The following is a 26,693-nucleotide window of genomic DNA, read 5'->3' on the forward strand; positions in this document are numbered from 1 at the left end:
GTGGCATCCATTGTTTTATGTGAAGAAGAATCTCCCTTTATTAATTTTTAATTTGCAACACATTGGCTTCATCTGATATCCCCTATTTTTTTTTTTTTTTTTTTTTTTGTTCACCTGGAGGTTTGAGTTGAAGGAACCTCAGTTGCTGTAACTACAAGGTGGCTGTAACTACATTACTGTTGTAGCATGGTGTCACTGTGTGCAGTGTTACAATAACAGCTTTGTTGTATTGGCTCTTCTGATGTGTAAAGGGGACAATGCTTTAGATGAAGAGATTTTGTTTGTAGTTAATTTTCATTTTAACTTCAGCTGTTGGTTTTTTTAATATAGAATTAGTCTTGATAATCTGTTGAGTTTAAGGCAGTGTTACTTAGTGCTACATTGCAAATGATTTAGCATTGTAATTCAGCTCTACAGTGTGATTATTATTTAGATAGATTTCTGTTTTCACAACTAGGTAATTCTTGACTATATTAATAATTTTTGAATATTACTTGATTCTTGAACTGGTGTTTAATAATGTCAACTTTTAGGGAAATAAACCCTGTGTCTCCATCTACTGGATACACAAAGGGACCTACACATTTTTCCCATATGTAATCTTCTCTTTGCTAGCTAATGTGGGAAGAATTTAGAAAACATGAGTGGGAGGTCTGTCAGATGTGGGCAGTGGATAAATGAGTCCCAGTGAGTAGGGTTTGAGGGGAGGAAGGACAGAAAGGGATGGAGAGATTGGTGCACTTTCCAAGGTACAGTGTGCAAAAGGTCAGAGAAAATGTGGCAATGCCTGTAGGAACAACAATCAATTCCCTTAACTAGTTGAAGAAACATTTAAAGGACTGTGGAAACAGATGGTGCCTGAGTTAAAACTGTACAGGAGCAACTTACCTTCTGCAGTAATTTCAGCAAGACAGTTATTTCTGTGGTTGTTACTCTCTCATTCAATCACAACATGCAATTACTATAGCAAACCTTCTGTCATATTGCACACGTTTTCACACTTGTCAGAGGAAAAGTCATAAGATTAAACAATATGGTTTGAAGTACTGTTTAGTTATGAATTTCATAACTGTATTTTAATGCAAGACAGAAGCTTTCTGTTGGAGTAGACCTTAAAAGTAGAAGAACCAGGGGAACAGACTGTGGAAGAATAACAAGGAGTGTTGGCCATACAAATCCCAAGAGCACAAATGGAAATTTATGCACGTTAGTGCCTTCAAATCAGTCTGAAAAGAAGCAATTAGAGCCCCGTTGTGGAATCACTACATGTGAAGAACACTCACTGAAATCAATGGGTGCTTGGAGAAAAGACAGCAAAAAGAACTGGGGCTTTAGTACTCTACCAACATTTCCCCCTTTGCTTTTATACAGTCTTTACCATGGCACCTGCTATGGAACCTTTCAGTTAAGAATTAACTCTCTTCAAGGTATTTGAAAACAAGAAACTCTAAAGCCATCTAACCATGCTAAACCCTTTCTGTCCTCAGGTAGAAGTTCTTAATTTCCTTTATTTTCCTCCCTCCTTTGGGATTTTTTTTTGTATTGGCTGTTTTTTTTTATATATAGATATAGATATATAAAATCTGCTTTTGTTTCTCATGTTAAATAGTTTCCATGAATGATAAATATTAGTAATGCAAGTGGTTACTCATTATTATGTTTCTTGAATAATAATGTGTCTCTGGTTTAGACCTTTTCATGTCTGTCTTTCTTTTTTTAAAAAAAAAAGGAAAGCAACAGCACAGAGATTTCAATATGCCTTTTTTTTTTTTTCTTCTTTTTAATGAAAAAGGCATCTGGGGGTAACTCAACCAGAAAATAAGGGAAAATCAAAGTGATAGCTATATTTTTGTGTTTCATTTTGATTGCACTGTGCAGTTTTCTTCATTTGGGAAATATGTGTTTAAAAAGAGAGAAAAATCTTTGTGCCTATTATTCACTTCTGCTGTTTTTGCCATTTTAAAAATACACGTAGCAGTTATTTCCATACAGAATGTTTGAAAGCAGGAAGAATTTGACAAGTCATTATGTTACTTGAATTCAATAAAAAAACCTGTCTAGATCATTATATTAAACAGGAGGACATAGAAAATTAAAGTCACAGTTCCATTTAAAATTGTTAACCTTATATTTTTTGCAGCAACACCCCTTGAGAGGAGGAGTATATGTCTGTAAGAGAATGAAAGCTGAAGGAATTAAGAGAAAATAGACATATTTTTTCAGATTTTGGGGTTTTTTTCTTTCTGCTTTTCCCATATGTGTGACGGCCTTTTTTGCACTGACATTGAAGTTTTATTGCGACAAATCTCGACACGTTTACTGATGCCAAGGAGAGCGTTATGCAGATTCATTCAACTTGGTAAGAGACACTGTTGGGGTTACTCAGAATGAGGAAATGTGCCAGAACCTGCAAACCTGGATTGGCCTCTCTTCAGGACTCCTCATTTTCCGAGTGCCCTGTTGAAGGCATTGCCACTGATTTTTCCAGAACCTTCTTTCAGGCAGCTAGTGTGTTCTTTTTCGTTATCTGAACCAAACCCAGTGTGCCAGAAATGAGGCATCCAGAGCTGCTGACCTGGTTTTGGTAATACTGGTGCAGTTTAACTTGTTTGTTTGTGTCATTCAACAGCAGTTTGAAAGAGAAAAGCCAGTGGTGATAGGATTTGGATTGCAGTTGGAGCTGAGGGTTTCTTGCTGCCTGCAATGGCTCTGAATCAAGCCGCAGATGGTGGCAAGATTCCTGTAGCTGCTGCTTTCCTTGCACAGGCATTCCAGCAATGCTGGGAGCAAGGCAAAGCCTCAGGAAAAACTGTAAAGTGGATCTGAGAGCAGATGTGCCCCAGCTGCAGGGGAAGTGATAATGGAAGCAGTGAATTTGGAGCAGGGCGGATGGAGGGGAGGAGCATGCAGAAGGATGGAAAGGAAAAAACGAGAGTGTGGGGGTGACAGCAGGTAATAAATAGGGAGGGTAAAAACAGTGCACTGAGGGACTCTCAATGGCCATAGAAATGCCTGTAGGGGCTGTGCCCGGGGACAGGAGAACGTAGGCTAAAAATATGAATAACCTCCTTGGTCTTTAAAAAGAGTCTCAAGTTGTCTTTACTGTGATTTATGTCACCAGATCTCCTCCCCAGAATTGCAGTCGCATAATCCACAACTGCTGTTATTTATTCTGGGTAAAGAAGGCAGTTTTGACTGTGATCTCCCTTGACACTTTCCAAGGTCTGTGCCTGTCTCAAACCTTTCATCATCGTGTACTTCTTCAAGGCATCTCTCTCAAAAAGAAACATGCATTGTAGTGGCTCACCCTGGACCAGAGTGACACAGACCTTACAGGTTAGGGGAGATCAATTGCATAGCCCTGCTCCTCTTCACCTGGGAGGATCTTTGATGTGTTGACAAGGTTGGAATCCAAATATGGCATTAACCCACCGTATTGCAGTGGTTGGGGGGGCAGGAATGATATAAAATAGCATCTCACTCAACAAGGTATTCTCCCTTTTTCATTTTACAATCTGTGTCAATGGCACTTGAAACTATTAGACCTGCATTAAAATTACATATTACTTTATATAAATGGAAGCTATAAATATCGCAAATAGTAAAATACTAAAATTGCACTGAGGTTCAGAAGCTGGTATGTCTAAAACCTTCAAAATTAAGGACATTTAGAGGAAAGCCTCAATATCCATCTCCCCTTAATTTATCTCATTATTCTTGTTTGTCAGAGTATGATCTCACTACTATGTTAATATAATTTAATAACTTTCTCTTGCAAGGTTGGCTCAGATCTGAATCAAACCCCAGTAGAGGTGCAGCAGTATTTCCTTGAGTATGTTGGTTTAGATGAAGCAGTAAGAACAGACTATCCTAGTCTTCAGGATGAAGTAATTGTTACTGTCGTCAGTAAATACTTTTGTTGCTGAGTATCTCCTTTCTAAAGCTTTTATATCAATATATAGTCGTGTGGTTTCTTATTCCTTTTCACTCAAAAATATTATAAATGTGAAGCTACTACTGATGTGTAGATGTGGCACAAATTGATTTGAATGAGGGACCTAGACACTAAAACTGAGCTCACTAAGAAGTTGCTAGCAAGTAATGACATGGATGCTGGAAATGCTGATGCTGCATTCGGTGTGTCCTCTCCTACCAGGGAGGGGGCACAGGCTTGCTGTGCCTGTGTCTTCTGAGCCCCATGTATGGCTCAGCACTGGCATTGCCTGGGATGGAAATCTCCCTGGGCTACCTGGAGCCTGCACTGAGTCCAGCACATCTGATTCTCACAGCTGTGCTCCTGGACATGAAACCAGTGCACAAAACTGAGGGTTCTGTGTAATTCTTAAGTGACTCTTTGGAGAAACAGAGGGGATTTGCTGGCCTTGGAAGTCCCTGCTCGTCTCACGAAGCTGGAGAAATCTGGCTCAACGTTTTTCATTAAAAGTAATTTTAAATTGAATCAATGGAATAATATTCCTGTGGTGAGGACTCCGAAGAGAGAGAGAGAGTTCCAGAATCTTTCTGGTGAGTGCATATGATTTCCTGTTCTGAGGGAAGGGTCTGTTTCACCTAAATTTAGCTCGGGTATCTAGCTTTGCTCTGTAGTCAACAGTTCCCCATGAGAGCCATTAATTTGACCTAAAACAAGTCAAATTACCCTCTTTATTAACTGCAGAGAAAACCTCAGGCCAGAAGTCCAGCCTGGAAATGGGCAAGCAGAGATGAAACTGGATCCCAGCTTTCCTCTTAGCAATACACACATAAGAGGAGGTCTGTGGATTCTACAGGAACTTGTGAGTAGAAGCATGTCAGTGGGGAAGGCATGCCCAAAGCCTGCTGTGCAGGTGCCCTGTCAGGCTGGAGGAATGGAATCCCTTCATACAACAGGTGTTTTTAAGTTAATATGATTAAACTGTACTATTAGTCTTTGGAAAACAGTCCATAACCTTCATTAAAAAAAAAAAAAAAAGGTGATAAGGGCTGTATCTGCTTTGTTCTTGTGAAGGAATTTGCATCTTCAAACTCTTCTTCTCAAAGTGATTAGACACTGAGAGTTCAGGGACTCTAGAGGCAAAGCTAGAAACTGCTCTGTGCTCTGTAGCACCATGAGGCTGATGTAATATGGGGCACCTAGCTGAATGTTCCTTTCTGTTCTTGAAAAAAGAAGAATGATTTTTAATTTCTTGCTCTTCAGCATGAAGGAAACTCATAACTCTTCTCTGCTGGGGCTGAAAGCACATCACAGATGTGGTTCAAAATCAGTTTGTCATTCATTTCAAGCCTGCTTTGGCACAGGATGGTATAGAAAGAAAAAAAATAAATAATTCTGTTCTAAATTTGCATTTGATATTTTATTCTTTCCTTATCATCTGCATTTTTTTCTGCTTTAATTGGTATTTCAACTGCAATGGCTTTAAACATCCTAGCAAATGCTGTCTTACAAGCCAAATTATTTCTGTCTTATTTTTTTACTGTGCAAAAGGTGGACTAAAACCTGGCTGAGTTGCTGGGATTTGCAGGGTGGTGGTCTGTGGCACAAGGTCCAGCTGGAGGCAGCCACCAATCCTGTACCCCAGGGGCTGACTGTGGGGCCAGTGCAATTAAAGATCTTCATTAGTGACTCAGATGATGGGGAACAAAGCACCCTGGGGAGGGTTCAGACAGCAGAGGGCTGGAGGGCCCGTGTTTAAACACAAGAATTGGCTGAGTTACTCTCTGGCTGGTCAAACAGCAGAAGGTGTTGCCCACAGACAGTGCAGGGTCTCCATCTCTGGAGCTGTTCCAGCCTTTACTGGTCCTGGGTGGCAGCTTTAGGTGGCCCTGCTTTGAGCAGTTGGGTTTCATGTCTCAGTGTTTCTAAATATAAACGCATGATGGTTTTTAAAATATGTGCCAAACTGTTAATTTGTAGTTCCCCCACACGTTTTTCACTTTAACTACAAATATTCAAATAGCTTAGGGGAAAAAACAGGCAAACCTCACCCCACAACTGAGTTTGTATTTGGAGAAATCAAATTTTTTGACTCAGTTTCAGTCCAGACCTTTATCCCAGCAGTTAATTGAGCTATTACTTTTAATTACTGAAATATTCTAAATTTGAGAAATGAAAAAAAAAATAGTGAGATTCCTCAAGTAGTGAACCATCTTAATTCCATATTACAATGCTCGACTGTCTCGTGTAGGTTATTGTAGCATCTGGTTTCAGTGTCTTCAAAAGTCTCCATCTTAAATTCATGTAAAGTTAGAATACACAGATACTAAAACGAATTTGTAATCCTTAGTAGTCATTCCTCAATATTTGTTCTTTGGAAGAGTCTTAAACCACAACACAGAAAGGATATTTCACGTTGGGTCTGAATCCAAGCTTCAGCTGGAGTTGCTTGACCAGCACTTTGTTAACTGTGAGCAGCCTTTGAGAGCCTGATATGTAAACTTTAAGGCTTTGAAATAGCTGAATGTTTATGTTTCCACCAAAAAAATCTCCTCCAAAGTTTTTGGCACTTGGGTGCCCAGTGTTTGACTCTGGTGAAGAGAACCTTCCAGTGTGTGAGTGAGGGAGCTTGTACAAATGCCTAGAGGCTTGCATGAGACATGCTGTCTTCAAGACATTGGTTATTTTTGAGGTGAAAATTGCTTTTTTTTATTCTTTAAAGACATAACAAACATGCTAGTATTGTCTATAATGAAAACTGAGCTTAAATATTGTCATATTCAATTATTCCTTTTTTTTCCCCAATTATGTTGGAATTCTCTATTTATGAATAGAGAATTTTCTTTGAATGATAGTTGCTGGAAAATAGCATAGGATTTTAATTTCTTTTCCTTCCAGATAATAGTAGAAGGATTTTTAAAAGGCAAAAGGATAGTATTATATTTAGTGGTTTATAAATAATTTGGTTTATAAGCTTGATCTAGTAACAGCAGCAAAACTTGACTTGAGTGTTTGATGTTACTGATCCTAAATATGTGTATAGGTACCTTGTGAGTAGTTTGTGCAGCAAAAGATGTACAATAGTCCCTGAAGATTATAGTTTTATTGTGCTTTTTGAAGTTCAGTGTTTTCATAGAGCATGGTATTTTGGAAAGCATCTAAGGTGCACAAGATTTTTAGGAGCTTAGGCTGATGCACAGGCATATCAGTAATGCAAGGTGCATGAAGGAATGTCTCTCAAACAGGAGAATGAATCCTCTTCATAAGATGATGCAGTGAAATCAGAGAAGGGTTTGTGTTTGATATTATTTTTGTCTGCTGTGTTATGTGCTGGAAGAAAAGTGCTTACCTTGCCCATGGCTTGGTTGTGGCAGAAATGACACTGGGAGACCAGTTCAGAATGCTGAGCACTTAATTTGAAGGAAGTCCTTGCTCTGTGTGAGCAATTAGGAGCCATGGCTGCAGTAGGAGGCATGTGGTCATGTAGACTTAGTAATTGTATTCATCTAATGTATAACCATTAATACATTGCAGCTCAGTGTGAACTGGAACCCCTTGATGTAGATCAGCCCTTAAGCATTTAAATACCCAGGTGCTTCTTTTTGAAATGTCTTAGAGCCCAGCTCGGCCTCCTCACGGTGACTGTTGTAAATGTTCCTCATAAAGCTGCATTACATTTCATCCTAATTAGCACTGCTGCTGCAGCCTTGGTAAAGACACATTGGATTAAAAAGAACCAGAGGCTGAGAGCCCACATTTCTCTCCTACAGGAATTAAATCAATTTCAGCCTTACAGTATTCACAGACCTGATTTAATTTGGCCTCTTTCTCTAGATGATTGCAAAAGCACAGGAGCAGTAGGAAGCTCCTGCCTTTAATACTTATGTTTAACTTCAGAGTTGTGTCTGTTTTGAGTGCTATCAGGGTAGCATTTCTTATTAGTCCCCAAATAAAGCAAATATGCTATTTTGGTAGTAAATAAATTAAAAGTTCATAAATAAATAGTGGTTACCAGCAACAAATTAGGATGATAAATGTTTTTATTGTGGAAATAGGAATGAATATTACCTACTGTGAAATGGATTTTTTAAATTGAAATCAGATACATAATTAAGTTGTTATTAATTAGGCACAGAAAAGGTTAGAAACCTTAACATCTTTTGTCCATAAGCCAAATATTGTAGTATGTTGATATCCATGCTGTGAATTCCCCATTACTGCTCTGCCAGTAATTTCAACCTGGCATCTAGACTAAATTGTCTCCCTAGGAGCCAAGAGGAAACACAGTTGATATGTGATCTCGGGCATGGGTCTCTCTTGAATGAATAAAAGCACTGTCACATTTTATGAAATTACATCTGCTGGTTATGTGCTGTGATCATCTCTGAATGAGGGAGAGGGCAGAGCTCATCTGAGTTATGGCACACACCCATATTCCAAAGGAACTTGATGGGATTTGGTACACTCTTGTAACTCCATTCCAGATCTGTTTCAGCTGCATGACAGAAACGGAAAGCAAGGCAATGATTGTGCCCACACAAGAATTTTTGAAGTGTTCAGAAACACACAGAACACACAAATTGCCCGCCAGATCTTGCTCAGCAGCCTCAGAACACGTGGCTCTGTGCATGGAGATGAACAGGTTTGACAAGTGGCTGCCATGCAGAGCTGGAAATGCAGTTCTCCTCTCTCTGAGCAAAGATGAGATGAAGCTTGTTCCCCTGGAGCCCTCAGGTGCTTGGGTCTAGTGCTGCAAGACAAACAGCTGTGGCGCCAGATGTTGGCAGTGTCTGCTGAGCCTGCCCCACAGTGCAGCAGCCAGTCCTGTGGACCCCTTCAAGGTCCCTGTCACGGCTGTAGGGAGGTTCATTTAAGGGCTGGGCCCCGTGATCTTAGAGGTCTTTTAGAACCTTAAGGATCTGTGCTCTTGCCCAGAGCCCTGTCAGCCTTTTGCTTGGCAGCAGGGAGGAACCTGCAGTGACCTGGCGGGAGCTGCTGCTCTTTGCTGCCAGAGGGCTGCAGAGCCACTCCAGCCCCAGGTCCCCCAGGTGGGTGGGTGGCTTTGTCACACATGTGGGGATCTGAAGTTAGCAGTGGAGCTGTGTGCCATAGGCACCGTGTGGGGTGTTGCCCAAGGAGCCACGGGATTGATGGAGTTCTGGAGGTGCTGCAGGACTCTTTCCCCTTACCTGGTTGTGGGCCCAGTAAGAGAAGGAGCCATGAATGCTCTGTTACTCCTTTTCTGAGGCAAGTGACTGTCTAAGTCCCATGCTGTTACTCAATTTCTGCCAAGAATAGAAAACAAAACACTTGTTTGGAGCAATTATCTCTTAACATGGGGAAACTGCAACAGTGGTGAATTTTGAGATCTTTTTCTAAACTGAAAAAAATCATCCTTTATGCTTCTCTCTGATTGTTGAAGTATCTGTTGCCACTTCAGCCTGAGCTCTGTAACCACGTGGTGGTTGTTTTTTCTTTTTTCTACTCTATTCTTTATTTCTTTAAAGAGCTGATTCTTGTGATTTATTGGGTACAAACTACAAAGCTAAGTACTTTTCAGGATGTAAGTTGTAGTGGCTATGAGAAGGAATGAGACTATAATTCTCCTCCACTTTATTTTAGTTAAGTGTTTTCAGAGGGGAGGGGAGGATGTATTCTTTCCATTAGACCTCTCCTTTCTTAATCACCATTCCCTAATTAATTCCCTGGTTAAATATAAAGCAAGCATTAGTTTTGAATAATGTTTTCCTGTGTGATTAAGTAAAGAAGAATTTCTTTCTTTTGTATGATGACTCATTGCTGGGGGATCTGGAGGGAGCCTCAGGGTGGATATTTGAGACTTTGGTCCCAGGTGCTCTCATACCTTTGAGCTGTGCCTGCTGTCAGTCCAGAGGTGGGAGGCAAGGGCGATATCACGTATCAGCTGAACACCAAGAAAATTGCCTCTCTCCTGAAACGTCAGCTTTGTTGTTTCCTGGTGGAAAACTGACTCTGGCTCATAGAAATGCAAATCTCAAGACAACACATACAGCTAGCAGGAATGTAAATCATTGTTCTTCCTGGCACAGTGTCTGTAATATTTCTTGTTGCGTGATGTATATTCTTTGGTGTCCAAGCTGCCCCAAAAATGTACTCTTTTCTATTCACCAGCATCTTCCAGTTCCTCCTTCTTCCTGTCCCAGTTTGCAAACCTCTGGCTTCTAGCAGGACAGCTGTGTTGGGTCACACCATAAACCACATCCAAAAGACCTGAGGTCAAGAACTGAATCAAAAAAGGAGATTATAGTGAATGAGGGCATGGCAAAGAGGCATAACATACTCTAAGTTGGCCAAGCTTATTTTACTGATGAAGAAACATTGTCTAACTCTACCCAGATGATACGACTTTGTTTTTTGCTACTGTAGTAGCTTATGGTGTTCATTTTTAGCTCATAGCATCAAATTTTAGCTCAAAAGGCAGTTTTAAGAATGAGTCTGTGTTCAAATGTTGCTTGTAGCTCAAGATGTGAAAAAGAATGCAGTTTTATTAATGTGGCAGCAAGGAAAACATATGGAATATGTTTCATATAATGACATGAGAATGCCTGTGATTTGACTGCTGTATCCATGAATGCTGTAACATATAATCTCTGGGTGTTGAAAAACAGGAATTTTAAAACACTCTTGGTTTTGATGAAAAGTATGGTAAACAGGAATCCCACTGATCTTTTTTTCCTTTCATATGTTTTACAGGCCTTTCCCTGTATTTCAACCGGAATTTATGGTAAGACACACCTTTGATGTCACTTATTCTTACTCATTTTTCCCTGTTATTGGTATTTCAAACAGTGATATTTCCTATCAGATGTCTCATTAGTCATTTTATCTCACCAATATATTTATACTGTGTTAAATAACAGAGCCCCAAAGCCTTTGGCTGTGACTGGATGCTGGTGTGCTGGGAAGTGGGATACTGTTGTGCATAACCCTTAGAGCCTGTGAGCCAAGACCTGAAATTGTGATTTCCCTTCTGCAGAAGCTCTTAAACACGCTGCTGTTATTTCAACAAGGGAAAAATAGGAGTCTGGCAAAATTCTCCATCCAGAGGGAAAGAAAGAAAGATGCCATGATGTCCAAAACTGGCCAAAACAAATAAAAAAAGCCAAGCCAGCTTGCTGGAGTTACAGGAAATTATCTTAGTTCCCTTGAGTTTTACTTCCACCGTTTTAGTTTATTAATTTACATGCAAATTTACATGGCCTGAAGGAACTGGAAGGAAATGGTTATTGTAAATCTCTTGCTTTGTTGTAATCATAAGGTAATCCATCACTAGCAGTTAACTGGCTTTTGGTTGGCATTGTGAAAGAAGCGAGTGTGATATTTGAAGGAGGAAAAAAACAAGTAGTTCAATATTTAGAAAACAAATTGAGAAATTTGAGAAAACATGCAAACTACAAAGGGAATTTTTTTTCCTTAAACAGTAACCTATGCTGCTTTTTTTTCCTTTAGATCCAATAAATGATTGTAGGTTTGGTTACTTATACAATTTGAAGTTTTAAAAATAAGGATGTTTTAAAGAAACATGAAGATGCTCCATGTCTTGAACTGTTGAAGGCCAACTTGGTCCAGTGGAAGGTGTCCCAAGGGGGATTGGAACCAGATGATCTTTAATCCCTTCCAACCCAAACTATTCGATGATTTTATGCTAAACAGCAATATTTTTTTTAAAAAGTCATTATCATGTAATAATGAAATATGACATAAGTCATAACATACAGTAATTGTTAGATAAGATAATTTGAGCTTTGACTAATTAGATAATTCAGATTCAGGAGGGGAGAAATGAAGGCAGAAATATTTAGGCTTGTTCCTTCTATTTTAAGGACCTCTTATTAAAATTTTTTGATGATTGTAGATCTGAAATTGGCTTCAGAAGGTAAAATCTAGTTCAGTTTGGGTGCTGTATTCCCTTCTACTTGAACTGCATTTCCATTGTTGCAGAAGAACATGCAGATGCCATTTCCATGAGCACTAGGACTGGCTGAACAGAAATCTGGTTTCAGATAAAGCTTTGCCTCAGCTCTCAGTTTTTGTCCCCCTTTTGAACTTGGAGGCAAAATTTGCATTTTAGTCCTTGATTCATTGGCTTAAATCTTGATCTTTTACATAGAAATATTTTTGTTTGATATACTTAATTTTGTTTACACTTGTTTGTGTTTGATACATTTATTTTAGAAAATCAAGCAAGATATGATGTAAGTGTATGGAAATTACCAATAAGTGGGAGGTACAAAGAATAATAGTTCACTTTATTTTAGAATTGGCCTAGTTAATAGAAGAGTCTCAGCAGGTGAGAAATATGGTTCCCTGGAGCCAGCAAAGAAAGTTGGAAAGGATCTCTGATAGGAATAGTGAGTTTATGTGAAATTTTCTATGCTTTTCTCAAAGTTAGCTGTGGCATTACTGAAACATTATCCACTGCAGCAGATGCTTTTGCTGTAATTGTTTGCTGTTTTCACTGCTGGAAATAAATTAAAATGTGTTTGTGCTAAAATGCTCTGGTTTTCTGAGGCTACTTTTGGGGTTTTTTTGGGGGAGGGAATACAGCCTCTACTTGATAGTACTGTTTACATTTTAAGAAATGTCTTTTATTCCTCAATTAAAGAAGTACTTCCCTTCTTTCCAGACTTTCAGATGCACTGCCTGAGAGTAATAATTAAACAGGCCTGCATCTGGCTTCAGGTGTCAGTATTTTCAAGAATGCTTGATAGCAGTTGCATTGCTAGAATTGCACTGTGACGTGTTTGCAATGTAAAGTACAAACAAGCCCCACAAAAATATGCTTTAATATCTTTTGTTTTGTTGGGGTTTCCCACTTTATCCATGCATATTCCCTTAGACAAAGGCAGTGTCTAGATGGAAAAGTGGATCAGCCTCATTCCTGGTGGCCAAGCTGATGAGGGTACCTGTGCTGTGCACCTAACACAGCACAGGTTCAGGACTGTCCAATAAAGCAGTACAGAAGGAACACACTTGCTGTTTCCTCATCTTGGACCCATACAAACAAAAGTTTCCCTTCAGAAACCCCAGGCTGAGGATGCAATTTCTCCTACAAATTGAAGTGCAGACATTTGCTGGAGGTTGGCTGAGTGTATCCAGCTTGAGAATCTGGACTGAGTTCTGCTCCAGACTCCTGCAGATGTGTAGATTGCTCACCTGCCCTCTCATCCTTAGGACAGTGCTCACACTTCTGTGGGGAGCAGTCCATTCCTGTTTTCATCACTGCAGAGCACTCCTTTACTCCCATAAAAAGGAAGCTGGGAAGAAACAAGCAAGCAAGGCTTTTCCTGAGGTATTGGCAAAGGCCAGATTGCTTTCCATGGGAAGAGTGTTGGATAGAGGAGAAGTCTGCCCTCCTCCCCAGACACTTTCCTGATGCTCCATCTCCACCCATCACGCTGTGGATGTTTCAGCTTGAGCAAGCTACAGCCTTGAGAAGGCCATTTGGCTGCTGCACAGTGCCAGCAGGCAAAATTTGGATTTTCATGTGCTCCTGTTTAAAGAGTGCTGGCAACAAATCCACTCACAAAAGATCTTTGATTTAGAAGTGGGATTCCATCTTTGAAAAATAACATAAGCAGCCACCAATGCTAAATATTTGTAAGGATTAAAAAACAACTAAGAGTCTGCCCACGGGCACTCTAGGAAAAAAAATTCCCTATGAGATCCCAAATCCCTAATATATTTTCCTAAGAGATCCCTGTCACCTTTAATAAGCTTAAGAACTGCTAATCAGTCTAAGAAAGGAAAGGTTGTGAAGGTTTATATCCCCATGGATCCCTGGGTTACTCTCTTCCATTGCAATAAATGTTTTCATTTATACCAAGAGCATGAAGTTTCCCAAATGAAACTGTTTTGGGAGGAGGACTGAGGATTTCCACCCCTCCCATGGCATTAGGGAGGTATTGGAGTATCAAGCTCCACACATCCTTAGCAGCTGTTTAGTAATACACAAACATAAGCCAGACCAGTTTGATTTTCAGGGATTTTCTTACGTTTTTGTCTCTTTTTCCTTTTTAAAGCACTTTTACTATATTAAAAGGGATGAAAAAATCTATAGGCAGAGGATACAAAGTGCTGTTTTAGGCTGTAGCGTGTCAGATTGTCATGTTATACCAGTGGGTCACCATTTATATGTCTAATTTCCCCTTAATTACTGACTTATTATGTCTGGGCTACCTCCAGAAGAGGGGACTGGGGGGGAAATGCCACTTTCTTCAGTAGATTTTCTGGAAGAACACCTCATTGAGACTCTCTCCACAAATTGTGGTCTTTGCAGCCTGCAAAGGGAACAAGGATGTTGGATATGGTTCTACAAACCTTCCAAGCCCCAAAATTAAAACAAGGCTTTGCAGATGGATGTAAGGACACAGGATTTTCATGTTTGTCACAAATATTTTGAGAGATAATTGTGGGATAGGCTGCGTATGGAAGGAATTGAAGATGTTATGGTGTGCACACCTGTGTGTTACCTCCTGACTGTTACTTTACAGTAATACAGGGCTGGGCTTTGTTCTGAGGTACTTATGAGGTGCTCTTTGACAACAAAAACTAGTATTTAAATGTTATTTTAAACTTAAGGGAGAGGGGGAAACAGAAGAAATAAAGTGGAGGGAGAAAGATGAAACTCTGAATTCCAGTTGATGTGTATTTCTGTCTCTACATCACTACAGCTGTTTGATGTACCTTAGCTTGATTTCATGAAAATTGTGTCCTTTATTCTTTCTGAGAGGAAATATAAAGGCAGCTCTTAGTTTTCTCATGAGCTTATACTTGCATTAATTTTAAAAACAGAGAGAGAAACAGACCAAATGCCATGAAAGTGCAGAATGTCTGTGCTAATTTAGGTGGTGGAAATGCACAGTTTCACCCCATTTTAAAAATCCTTATTACATTGGAGTAAATCTTGTTGCTGTAGAATCCACTGAGGCTTACTTGTAGCTTTTGGCCTGGTCATGACAAAACATTGCACAGGTTTTTGGTTATTTTTTTTTTTGCTATGTGTTGCTAAAGGGAAGTCTGAAAAGAAAAAAAGTAGAATAAATTTGCTCTGGGTATAGGGAAGTCAGAAAAGAAAAAAAGTAGAGTAAATTGGCTGTGTGTATAGGAAATAGAAGCATATAATCTGTTCTTAAGGGAGGCTGCAGGGAGGGAGCACAGATCTCTGGTCTGCTTTAGATTTGGGGAAGAGGTCCTTTGGAGTTGTGCCAGCTTGTGTCACCGCTGTCCTGAGCCCCAGTCTGTCCTGCTCAGAGTCCCAGGAGTGATTTCATCCTGCTCCAGAGGGCTGGGAGCATCTCCATCAGCTCTTCTCCCCATGAGGGGATCCCAGGTAGATTATAGCAAGGGATTAACCAACAGGTGATTGGCTGAAGGATTGTAAAAGCCCTCATAAAATCTGAGTCAGAAGACTAAACCAAATATTTTCCAAGGCAGAATAAATTCCTGACACAGGGTTAAAGGTTGAGGCCATCTATTTCCATCTTTCTCATCTGTTGTTTTGGTTTTTTTTTTTCCTCATTTTCTGTTGGCATTTCATTTCTGGAATAGATGTTTCTTTAATGAGCAATTCTAATAAGGGCTGCACTGTCATCTTTCCAAGGAAGGATTTAGCTGTAAATTTTCCAGAGCCACTCTACCCCAGTGTGTAATGAGTAACTAGGAAGTGGGTTTGTATTTATCTTCAGTCTGGTGCTTTGAGTTCCTGTCACCATTAAAAAGGCTTGATGCTTATGTGATCATCAGAATTTGGATATTGTGATGTCAGTTGAGGTTATCCAGGAAAATGGATATTATAATAAAAATTCTTTGTGGTAAAAAATCCCAACCTGGTAGGTCACATAAGAAAAGTTCCTATTAAGAAGATTTTCATAACTAAGCTGATTTTTAAACTTGATCAGCACCTCCTCATCCCTCAGCTTAGACCACATCAACTTTTTGACCCTGTGTTGTTTAAAAGACCTTTTTTGTAACTCATTGAGAGTTAATTGCATTTTGTTAATTGGCATAATGTAATATGTTTGCAAAAATGAAGATATATGAGAACTCATTCTTTGACACTTTTTTTGCGTCTGATCACCAGTTAAAGAGATTATTATTAAAAGTAATGGTAACAGCTATGAAATTACTATTATAATATCCAAGTAATCCTAGAAATCTAATTACTACTTGTATAAAAATTTGTTGCATGCATTATTTAACAGTGTTCTTATTTCAGATAGTGTGGTGTCCATGATACTAATTGGTGTCTTCCCATAATTTAAATACTAAAAAATTATTACAGGGAAGTGTAAATTGATGAGCTCTCAGCAGTCTAAAATTAACATTCATGTGATGTATTTAGCAAGGAGAAGCTCTAGCTTGATTCCAGAGGAGAGACTTAATAAGCTCTCTTTTTCAGTGGAAATTAGCTTTTTATGGATAATGTGGTTTGACTATCTAGAATTGTATCTATTCTGAAGGTCTTGCTGACTGGTCCAATTTGCAGCATTTCCCCTGAACACTAGAGGACAAATCCTGTCCTTCATGAAAATGGCATTTAGTGACTGCCCTTAAAATTTCCCTTTGAAAGCTGAGACTGTTGACTAAATAGTCAATTACCTCATGGCATCTCTTTTAGTCTTTTCCATGTTCTCTTTAGGAAGAAATAAAAGTCTATGTAGTTACTTTTTCCTCTTAAAATTATATTTATCTTTCAGCCAGGTTTTTATTTGATATTTATTATTATATTATCACGCCTTTCAACCTTGCAGCTGCCCACCCTCTTTAACCTCACTGGCTGGGTTCTCCTCTGCTAGAAACAATTGTGTGCTCACTCTCTTGCTCTTATTTCATAGTGTTTTCCATCTTGAAGCTTCTAGCATAGCTCAAATTGCTTTAGCAGTGAGCTCTGTAGGTATCTCCAGACTGCTGAGGAAAAGGCAGGAACATCCCCAAAGGCATCAAAAACATGTTGAGCTTTGGGCACTTCCCCTTTTTTTCCTTTCACTTTTTGTATTATTATTTTTTTTTTTTGGTCAGGTAACCGTCCTGTAAGGCATCAATAAGCTGGAAAAGTTCTCTGGTATCCAGGAAGCATATTGCAGAAATTATAAACAGGGCTTCAGCTGGTCAGATATATTATTTGCTTCCATATTTGTGGTTTTCTGTTCAAAGAGCTAGGAATGTCTCAGTTACCATGATGAAAGTTAAAACTCTATATTGTTGTATACCAACAGAATCACTTCTCTTTTCTAAATTTTCTGGGCTGATGTCAACATGATAATCTGATGTGTTTGTTCTGTGTCTTTACACTCTGGAAAAGCTAAAGCTCTTTGAAGCTCATTTGTTAAGAAATGAATTGAAGTAAGAAAATAAAGCTATGTGGACCTCATCCTAGAGACATTGCATTAAGATGATGCATGGAGTATAAAATATTTCTTGGTTAAAGACCCAATTATTGCTATCCAAATTTTTTTCTTTGATGTAATCTTGCCCCTTGCCCCAGGAAAGAGCATGTCTCTAAAACTCATCTTGGAGCCCAATCCATTAGTGAATTCTACCGTGTTGGTTTGGGTGTCTTTTAACCATATCCATTATTAGATGGAGTGTGAAAACATGGTCATTATAATAATATCTTTTTCATGCCTTCCCACGTTTTTAGCACTTAACAGTGATTTCATTTACCTGTGCACTCTGGCTTACCTAGTCTTGCATGTAATCTTAGTTATACCACACGTTCTGTATACTTTGGCAGCCAGAACAAGCTCACCAATGGCAAGGTTTCTTTTTAATACCATGCAATTGTTTTATCTGGAGTTTACAAACATAAACAGAAGGAAGCTGCCATGAAACCTGATGAGCATGATGCCTTTAGTTCCCATGATTTAATTTCAGGTAGTCCTGAGAGGAGCAGAGAGTCTGGCTCAATAATCTTGTGGTTCCCTTTCAGCCTGAGATATCCTGTGACTCTGAGTGTATTCAGCTGAGTCCCACTCACAGCTTGAAACTGATTCTGTGAGGACAGGAAAGCAGTGCAAGTCTTTGTGTGTCCTTGCAGAGCTTTTAAAAGCCCTGACACACTAAACTTGAGTAGGAGTAATATTTGTGGTGTCACATATATCAAATAGTTTTACCACAAAGGTGTTGACCTTTGCTATCTTTTTGAACTTCTGTGACTGCATTAGATAGTAAATGCCTCAGGAAAACAGCTTCTTTTTTCCACTAATTCCTCAGTTTTTAGTGCAAAGGGTCTATCTGTGGTCTGGCCACAGAATATTGTGATGCTGGGCCTTATTTGTCCTACTTTTTATTCTTACTTACTTTTTATTCCTACTTTTTCATAGCAGACATTGTCTCTTACTGTTTATTTATGCAATATCTATTGTAATGGTCCTAGTCAGTGTTGGAGACCCTTAATACTACTCCAGTACAAACACAGAAAGTCATATATATGAATTTACCATATCTATAAATTTACATTACCAAAGTCCTCTCTCGTTCTTAACTTTGGTCACTCCAAGAAGTTTGGAAGAAGTGTGTGTGAGAATATGGAGACTCTTAGGTGGCTTGTGAAAGGTAAAAATGTACTGCTGCAAGGGCAAATATCCTTCTCCTGAAATGAGAGAAAGGATCAGCAGAATAGATCTGCTACTCTGAGTCTCATCAAAGTACCTGGAAGTCAAGCTAAAGGCATCTCTGGCTCAGAGAGTCATTCACTGTGTTGTCCTTTTTCCTGCATCTTTGTTAAATTGTGATGCTGCCATATATCACTGGAAAGGGCAACTGCCACTGAGGCAGAATAGCAGAGCTGAAAGGTTCTGTGTAGTGAATGACTAATCCTGTTTCTGAGCCAGAATCCTGTTCATAAGATGTATTCTGCAGCTCTGCACACCACAGATCGTGTTGGCAGCTGGGTTAATGGAGGGCCTGGAAGAGAGTTAGTTGTGCCTTTTTATCTTAGGAATGTGTTTAAAGCTATTGCGTGCTGCACATGTTGGCAAAATGTTCACCTGTCTTCTGTCTCAAGGTGTGATGTGCCAGAAAATAAAGTACCATGAATTACAACAATGGAAGGAAGCATCTATTACAATGCTCTAATTTATTTTTTTTTCAGAGAAAGAGATTTTCTTTTTAACTACTTATTTCTGAGGTAATAAAAAGTTAGATTTATACACATGCTTTGAATTTATGCAACTCAAGTAACTTGTATCAATGAATTAAACAAATTGCATGCATGCATTGCCAGGGCTGTGGTGTTATTTCTCAAATTCCCTATTAATAATTATTCATGAAATATCAGGTTGTTGTGGAATTGTTTCCTGTTTAATTAATCTATCAGAATCTGATTATTCAGTTTAAGTTAGTTTCTTGTATAGATGAAATACAACACAGCTAGTAAGAACACATAAGGCTTATTGCAGAGGAAATGCAGCAAGAGTCAGAATTTACCTTTCTGTGAGTACTGTTGGGAAGAAAGTTCTAATCCTTCCCAGAGCCTCTGTGCAGAGCAGAATCATTGCTAGGTTTCTTTACTTGGCAGTAATTTTATACATATTAAATTCCCCTTCAGGTTTATTAAGGGTGAGGTTCACAGAAACAAATGTGCACCTTCTTGTTGATGAGTGTTAGGTCAGAAATTCTGTACACACAAACAAGGTGACTACAAAAACAAGTGTGAGTGGGCTTTTTGTTCTCTCCAGGCAGGCAGGATAGAAGCCACCCATATTTACACTGTAGAGCTGGTTTGGGCAGGGGGAAGTCACCTTCTGCTTTAAAACACACTTTGGGTCATGCTTCTGCTCAATAGAGCTGCTTGTGGTTTATTTCTGAGCTGTCACTCCTGCAGAAAAGGACTGGTTCAAGGGGTGTTCTGCGAGAAGATAACTGTAATTGGCAATCCATTCCTTCATTTCCATGCTATAGCCAGCCTTGACGAATTAATCATGATCAAATACAGGCTGTGGGAAGGGGGTGACCCACGTAGCACAGAAGAAAAATGAGGCCCTGTGCTGGCATGACAGACTAATCCTTCAATTCACCCATTTGACTGAATGAGGGGACTTGTTGTTGTGCCTGTCACCAGCACCGCCCATAAACAAACTGCTCCCTCTCAGTCAGAGGGCTTGGTGGGCATGATAAAGGTTATTGAGAGCATCCCAACCCCTCATCCATCACTGATGGGGGACACAGAGCTCCTGGATGAGTCCTCAGGAGGAAAAGTCAAAGTGGCTTACAAGTTCCTGCCTTGAAGAGAGAACGCCCTAAATTGTGTTTGTGGAGTGATTTTGTGTCTGATCCCATGGGAACCAAAACGACCCCTGGGTTTGGCAGGATGTGTTATGGCTACTGTAAAAACCAGCAAAAATGTGGGGTTGCAGTTTAGATTAGATGAGGGTCCCTTCCAACCCAAGCCATCCCACGATTCTGTTAATATTGCTGGCAGGTCTGAGTGGTTATAGATTCACACAGACTCTGATTTTGTCCCAGGGAACGGGAGGTAAGCTGGCTCCAGATGGAAAGGAAAACCATGGCAGCCTAAAGAAAATTATTTACTCTGACAGCTGTGTAGAGAACTTTGGAGCTTTTGGTAGATGTTTGCTTAACTTTCTTCATTCTTATCTGTTTTTTGGAATTGTGCAGCAGCTGTGTGGCTTCCAGAGTGACATGAGGAATATGGGACTCCTTTAACTGGCCTACTCATAGTAGTACTCACAGCAATGTTATTCACTTACTAATGTACTTTTTTTCTATCTCTGGCTATGATTTTAGGTTTCCATCTGGTAACTAAAATGGAAACAGAGCTAAGTTAATGTTGGAGTACACTGGTTTCAGAGAAGCCATGGTCATTTGCACTAGCTATGAAATATTCCATTGCATCAAGAGGAATAAATGTGGTTTTTTGTAGTTGACCTATTCACTTTGAAATTCTGCATTGAGCTCTGCAGAGGAGAAATCTAGTCCAAAGTATTGTACCTTTTTAAAAATATTTTATTTGGGCAGGGAAGACTTTATCTTACTTTTTCTTGAAAGAGTATCTAGCCCCTCAGAAAGAGCATTGCTTTAAAGTCTGATTTGTAAACGATTTGTATATCTCTTTTATTCCTTTCAGTATAGTACTTATATCTAAGAGAATGAAAGTACTTGCTGTCCTATAAATTACTAGATGATAATCTGTATCTATCATTTTCCAATTTAGTTCTGGACAATGCAGCATATCATTCCCCCCCCCCCCCCTTCTCTCTGTGATGTTTGAAAGAACCCTTTAACAGAAATATGGTATAATTTAAAGGGTAATAATTTCTTTTATGTGATGCTGTGGCAGTGGAAGAATTTTTGCCCCCTTCTGTTTCATTTCTCTCTGGAATACAAACATTAAACGTTCATTTTCAGGGAGTATCCCATATAGAAAATATAGTAGTTCATCATACATTGTGACTTGTTTCTCTTACAAACCAAATTTTGGGTTGCTTAGTCCAATAGAGTAGCACTTCAGGTCACTCCTAGAGGAACGTGCTATTCAATATGAATAATTTGATGCCACTTCTGCATGGGGAAGGCCTGGTTCAGAAACCCCTGAGCTAAATGAGAGCTGATATAAATATCAGCCCATTGGTCTAGCTACCAGCCAGCCAGTACTGGATGTTCTTTATCCATTTTCTTGTTTCTCAGTTTCAAGGAACAAAAACGTATTTCCAAACCACAAAAGACACCACATGAAGTGTTCAGCATTTTGATGAGAAAAATACAGCACAGGAATATGTAGAATTTAAGATGAAGAAAAACAGGTGCATCCTTAGGAGGAGAGTAAATGGACTGTTCAGGGGGTGACCAGCGTGTGGTGTGTAGTCTCAGCTTTATGTACCAGCTCATTATGCAGTGTTGGAAGAATGGAGTATCACTTTTATGCAGAATGCTTATCACTGTAAATTGCCCAGTGCAGGCTGTGAGCTGCAGACAGTGCAATCATAATAGCTTCCAAACCAATGCACTTTTATGGATTCAGAGCATTAGTCATTCTCTTATGCCCTTAATTACCATTAGGTAGTTACACTTGTGTATGTAATAGGTGCTAAACATTCTGCCACTGATAGGTTTTTAACTATTCTTTCTGTTGTAGCAGTAAACACTCTGTAGCTGACTGTTAGGAGGCCAGAACATTATTTTTTAGCCTAGTGCCATTAGGAACATGTCCAATGGCATTTTGAGTTGTATTTTGCAGGTTGGTTGTAGCCTTCTCCGTTTGGTTTGGTTTTCAGGGTGGTTTTTTCCTGTCTTTAGGAATGAGAGTAAAGAACAATTCTGCTGCTAAGCTGGCACTGCTTGATTAAGAGATGATATTTTTTTCCCATTTTGCCTAATTTAAAAAGTGACAAAGGAAGGAAACCTGATAGTTTTTTCACAATACTAGAAACAGTATAGAAGAAACAAGTGATGCTGTTTACGTGCTGGCCACGCCAGTCAGTGCCCTAGAAATCTTCTGTTGTATTTTGCTACCAACATTATAACCTACAATTTACTAGTTTTCAGTAAAGCAATGAATCACTGATGTATAGCAGACCCTTCCCCCCCAAAAAAGTGAGATTCAAAGCTCCCTTTTAATCAAAGCTGCCGTGATTCAGGTGATGAGAATGCATATTGGCAACGCTTCCATATCGTTCCTCATGAGGATTTTGTGTTATGGAATTCTGTACCTGTCTCAGTTGTGTGGTGTGGTGTAGTTGTCAATGTTTTATTGACTATGAGTAAACAGAAGCAGTGACTGTGGTTACCCCACTTGGTGGCCAAGGGTTAGAGAACGTGCAACTGACAAATTTGAGTGTAACTCCCCACCAATATTTTCTGTTGATATTTCCCAAAGTTGTACACCAGTGATGTGGGAATATGTAACTACTCTGGCCTTGAGTTTCTCTAATAATGCCAGCATATTCCAAATGGTCTTGCTAAGGGCAGTCAGTGGTGTTCTGGCTGTGGAATTTGAGGGTAAAGAATTAGTTTCCAAATGCTTTCTTAACTTGTTCCATGTTTTCACGACTCTCTTTCCTAGTCGTTGACCTTCTTCTGAGTTTTCCATGTTGATTACATGGCATTTATGCTGACCTTAACTAAGCTGAGCATTTTCTGAAAAGGAATAAATAGAAACATTTCTCCATCAGCACTAATGCCAATAAAACACAGGCTTAAAGTTCATAAAAATATATAAATTAAAAGTTGCATATGATTTCAAGAAATTATCTACTTTTAAAAATTGGATTTGATAACAAGTTATGTCTGCTTGATAGGCCAATCTTCACAAATTATTGAAGTTTCATGGTATCAAAGCTTTCTGCTAGGAAGAGGTCACCTTGATATTTGTACTGAATAAATTTCAGCCTTGGCTCCACATTTTATCATTCTTGATGTCTTAAATTTTCCCTTACCTCCACAGTTTTTTTTAATCTACTTATTTTTATTATTTGTTTTTATGACTTACTGTCAACATATTTCACTGATTTTTTACTTACTAAACAAAATGGTTCTGTCTGAATTTCATGTGTAGCCTTAATTTTGTAACTTTTAATGTATGATCTGTGCTATTTAGGTTACTCTGTATTTATTGCTTGTTTTTGTCACTGCCTACTAAATACATTAATGTCTACAGATCTCTAAATTGTAAGGCTGCTCTCTTGCCCAAAAATGTCAGGAGTGATGATGAAATTCTCTTTTCCTTGATGATAAATTTAAATATCCACACAGTAAATGCTAGAAAATAATCACGGGCTTCAGTCCAATCCTGAATTATCTGTCTGTAATGCTTAAGACAATATCATCACATTAGCACACATTAGATGCAGTTATTTAAAAGACACTTTGTTTTATCAAACCCTGCCCAAACCACCCCCATCAAACACCCAGGAAGTCCTGTCTAAGCACTATTTGTACTCCAGTTCCAGCTGCTGTGAGAATGCTCAGCCCACAGCTGCCCCAAGCAGGCGCTCATGGCCTCCTCAGGTCCATCAGTCCACCTCCTGGGCAAACCATTTCAGCCCCAGAGAGTGTGGCTGGGTGAAGAACCTCCTACACTGAAGCTGTTGAATCCAGCCCAGCCCCTGATCTGGCCCAAAGCAGAGGATGGCCACACGAATGTTTCAGCCAGCAGGTCTGAGCGTGCAGTAACTCTGGGGGAACAAGGGTGTGACAGCTGCACCTTCAGGTCTTAGAGCTGGATCCAGAAGGTAATGTTTTTCCACATTCTGAACTTTCTTCCAGCTGGATTGTGGGCTTCTTTATTTGTTTACTGGATTTTCAAAAGTACTTCATCCTTTCAAAGCATCCGTTCTTTTTGGCGGTTGTTTGTTTGTTTCTGGTGGTAGAAAGGTAGATGTGGAATCTGATGGGAAATCATAAGAAACAAGATTGGTGTTAAAATTTAAGCACAAGAAATGTCCCAGAAGCTCACACATTCATTGTTTCCCCTCTTAACTCTGTAATTGCACACAAGCTCTTTCAAGTGTGTTCTAAGCAGTTTTTAAACTGCTTGCAAAAGTATGCCTGACTGCTAACATTTTTTCCTTCTTCCTGCTCTTTCAGTCTCTTCAGAGGATTTTTTTCCAAATTCCTGCTTGAAGGGGATGTCTTAATTTGACTTTTGGTGTTTGCATGAACTCAGATCACCTGCAGCAATTAGTCTTCTGGTTTCTTCAAATTATTTTGTTTCACAGAGGTTTATTTGTAATCTCCTATTTTCTAAGGAATACAAATCCTTCTTCCTTAACCTTTCGGAATTTTAGAGAATTTAGATTTTTTTTTCTTTTATTTGAATGCCCACCACTCTATTTCTGTATTCCTAGAATACTTTTAATTTAAGACTGCTGGTTATACACTGGTTTCAACATAGCCTGATTAGTACCCATTACAGTGCTAGTATAATTCATTTTTATTTATTCTTAAATGGTTTATATAGAAGCTGTGCCTTTCCTTTTTATAATCATTTTAAATAATAATATTCAGACTTTCAGTGGCATCACACCACAAATTTTGAGTCTGTTATTCTTTTTCTGTCTCCTAGTAGTTACTGTAACTACTGGGATTGGGACTTCTTTTTGCAGGCTTTCAAGCTGTGTGTTTTGGTGAAGAAAAAAGAGTAGAACATGTAAAGTGTCCTTGGCAGAGGAATCTGTGGTTGTATGGTGGCTTGATGGTGGCTGACAGATGCCCACCCAGCCACTTGCTTAATTCTCTTCCTCCTCAGCAGGACAGGGGGAAAGACAAGATGAAGAAATAGGTGCACCAAGATGAAGACAGGGAGATGACTTGCCAAGTACCATAATGGGCAAAACAGTCCTAATTTGGGGGAAATTAATTTAATGTATTGTCACTTAAAATAGATTTACCTAGTGAAATGCAAAGGTCTTCCCTGAGTCCCACCTTTCCCAGGCTCAATGTCACACCCTCACTCCCAAATCTTCTTCCACTTCCTACAAGAAGAGCTTGCAGAACTGTTTCTAATTTTTTTTCCCCCTCACTCCCAGGTACTGTTATTCCCTTTCTAGATTTTCACCTATGCATTGGTACACACATAAACTTTCCATCCTTTGTGCAGTTTTGGAGTTTTTTTAAACTGATTTCTGTTCCCAGAGATGTGAGGAAAACTGAGCTGTAGAGGCTAGTGCCTGCCTACCAATGATTCACTGAAACAATCCCTACCCAACTCAATATTGCAGTGGTATTTTTCACAATCTGCAGATGTGCAGCTGTCATGATAAAGTGAATTGTCTTGGGTGTAATTGTGTGTGTAGTAAGGACACTTTGATAAAATTAATGGAAATCACATTGACTAAACTGTTTCCTAAGCTTGATTCCAAGTCTAACGTTATTTTTGGTGATGTAACAAGCTCTTTTGAATTGACAACTTCTTTCTATGTATTCCCCAATTAAAAATCTTCTATTTTGCCTCACTGTTTCACAATCAATGAGGTTTCTCCATGCAAAGCATTTAATGCTTTTCCATATCCCTTCTGCTAACCTGCCTGGGATGCCATGTTTCCCAGAGGATTACCTGTGTTTGACTGTGGCGTGCACCTGCCTTGAGAGGATGGTTTTCCCCAGGTGTAGTGTGGGTCATCTCATGCTGACCATACCATAACCCAAATTTATTGAAGTGCTAGTTAAAACAAACCCTTTGCAGCCACATGGCCACATTTAGAAGGAAATTGAGGTGGGAGGTTGATTTTCACTTTAAGACTAGGTTTGGAGATGCGTGGTTTTTAAGTGGATGTCTTTAAATCTCACCTGTCTGACAGGTAGTAAGAAATTTACATTTAAATTGTTCAGGTCAGGTTCTTATTTGTGCTGCATCGTTGGACAAAAGAGATTTCTCAGTCTTCCAAATCCTTTGCTGCTTGATCTGACCAACCATAGCATTGGCTCTTTTGTTTCAAATCTGGACATTCCTTCTGAGTGCAGTAATTGCCATTTGCTCTCTCATTGCTTTTTCCCCCGTCTCAATTTGAATATTGTTCAAAATTACTTGGTAAACATCTGTGTTTGGGCTTTATGTGTTTCCCCCTGAAGAGTGGCACCTCACAAAACTAAATAATTTTAATTTAAGGCTGGATTTACTGCTGTTGGTCTGACCAGAAATTTTTTTTGATGTTTCTGAAGACTAGGAAATCCCATTCCTTCCTAAAGCAGCCCTATGTTTGCTCATATAATGATTTTTAAATAAATTTTAAAAACCCCAACAATACACTGGCAACTTACCAGA

At 39.2% G+C, this 26,693-nt stretch overlaps 1 protein-coding gene across 3 annotated transcripts in view; it reads left to right on the forward strand.

The window, feature by feature from the left end:
• Nucleotides 1–26,693, forward strand: part of MACROD2 (mono-ADP ribosylhydrolase 2) — an 851,353-nt gene that overhangs the window by 562,822 nt on the left and 261,838 nt on the right. For all 3 annotated transcript variants that reach the window (XM_059840665.1, XM_059840666.1, XM_059840664.1), the window contains exon 7: nucleotides 10,664–10,694. In XM_059840665.1, coding sequence (XP_059696648.1) covers nucleotides 10,664–10,694 — 31 coding nt within the window. The remainder of the gene's footprint in view (nucleotides 1–10,663; nucleotides 10,695–26,693) is intronic.

The sequence above is a fragment of the Haemorhous mexicanus genome, chromosome 3, assembly GCF_027477595.1.
Source record: "Haemorhous mexicanus isolate bHaeMex1 chromosome 3, bHaeMex1.pri, whole genome shotgun sequence".
NCBI classification, from domain to species: domain Eukaryota; kingdom Metazoa; phylum Chordata; class Aves; order Passeriformes; family Fringillidae; genus Haemorhous; species Haemorhous mexicanus.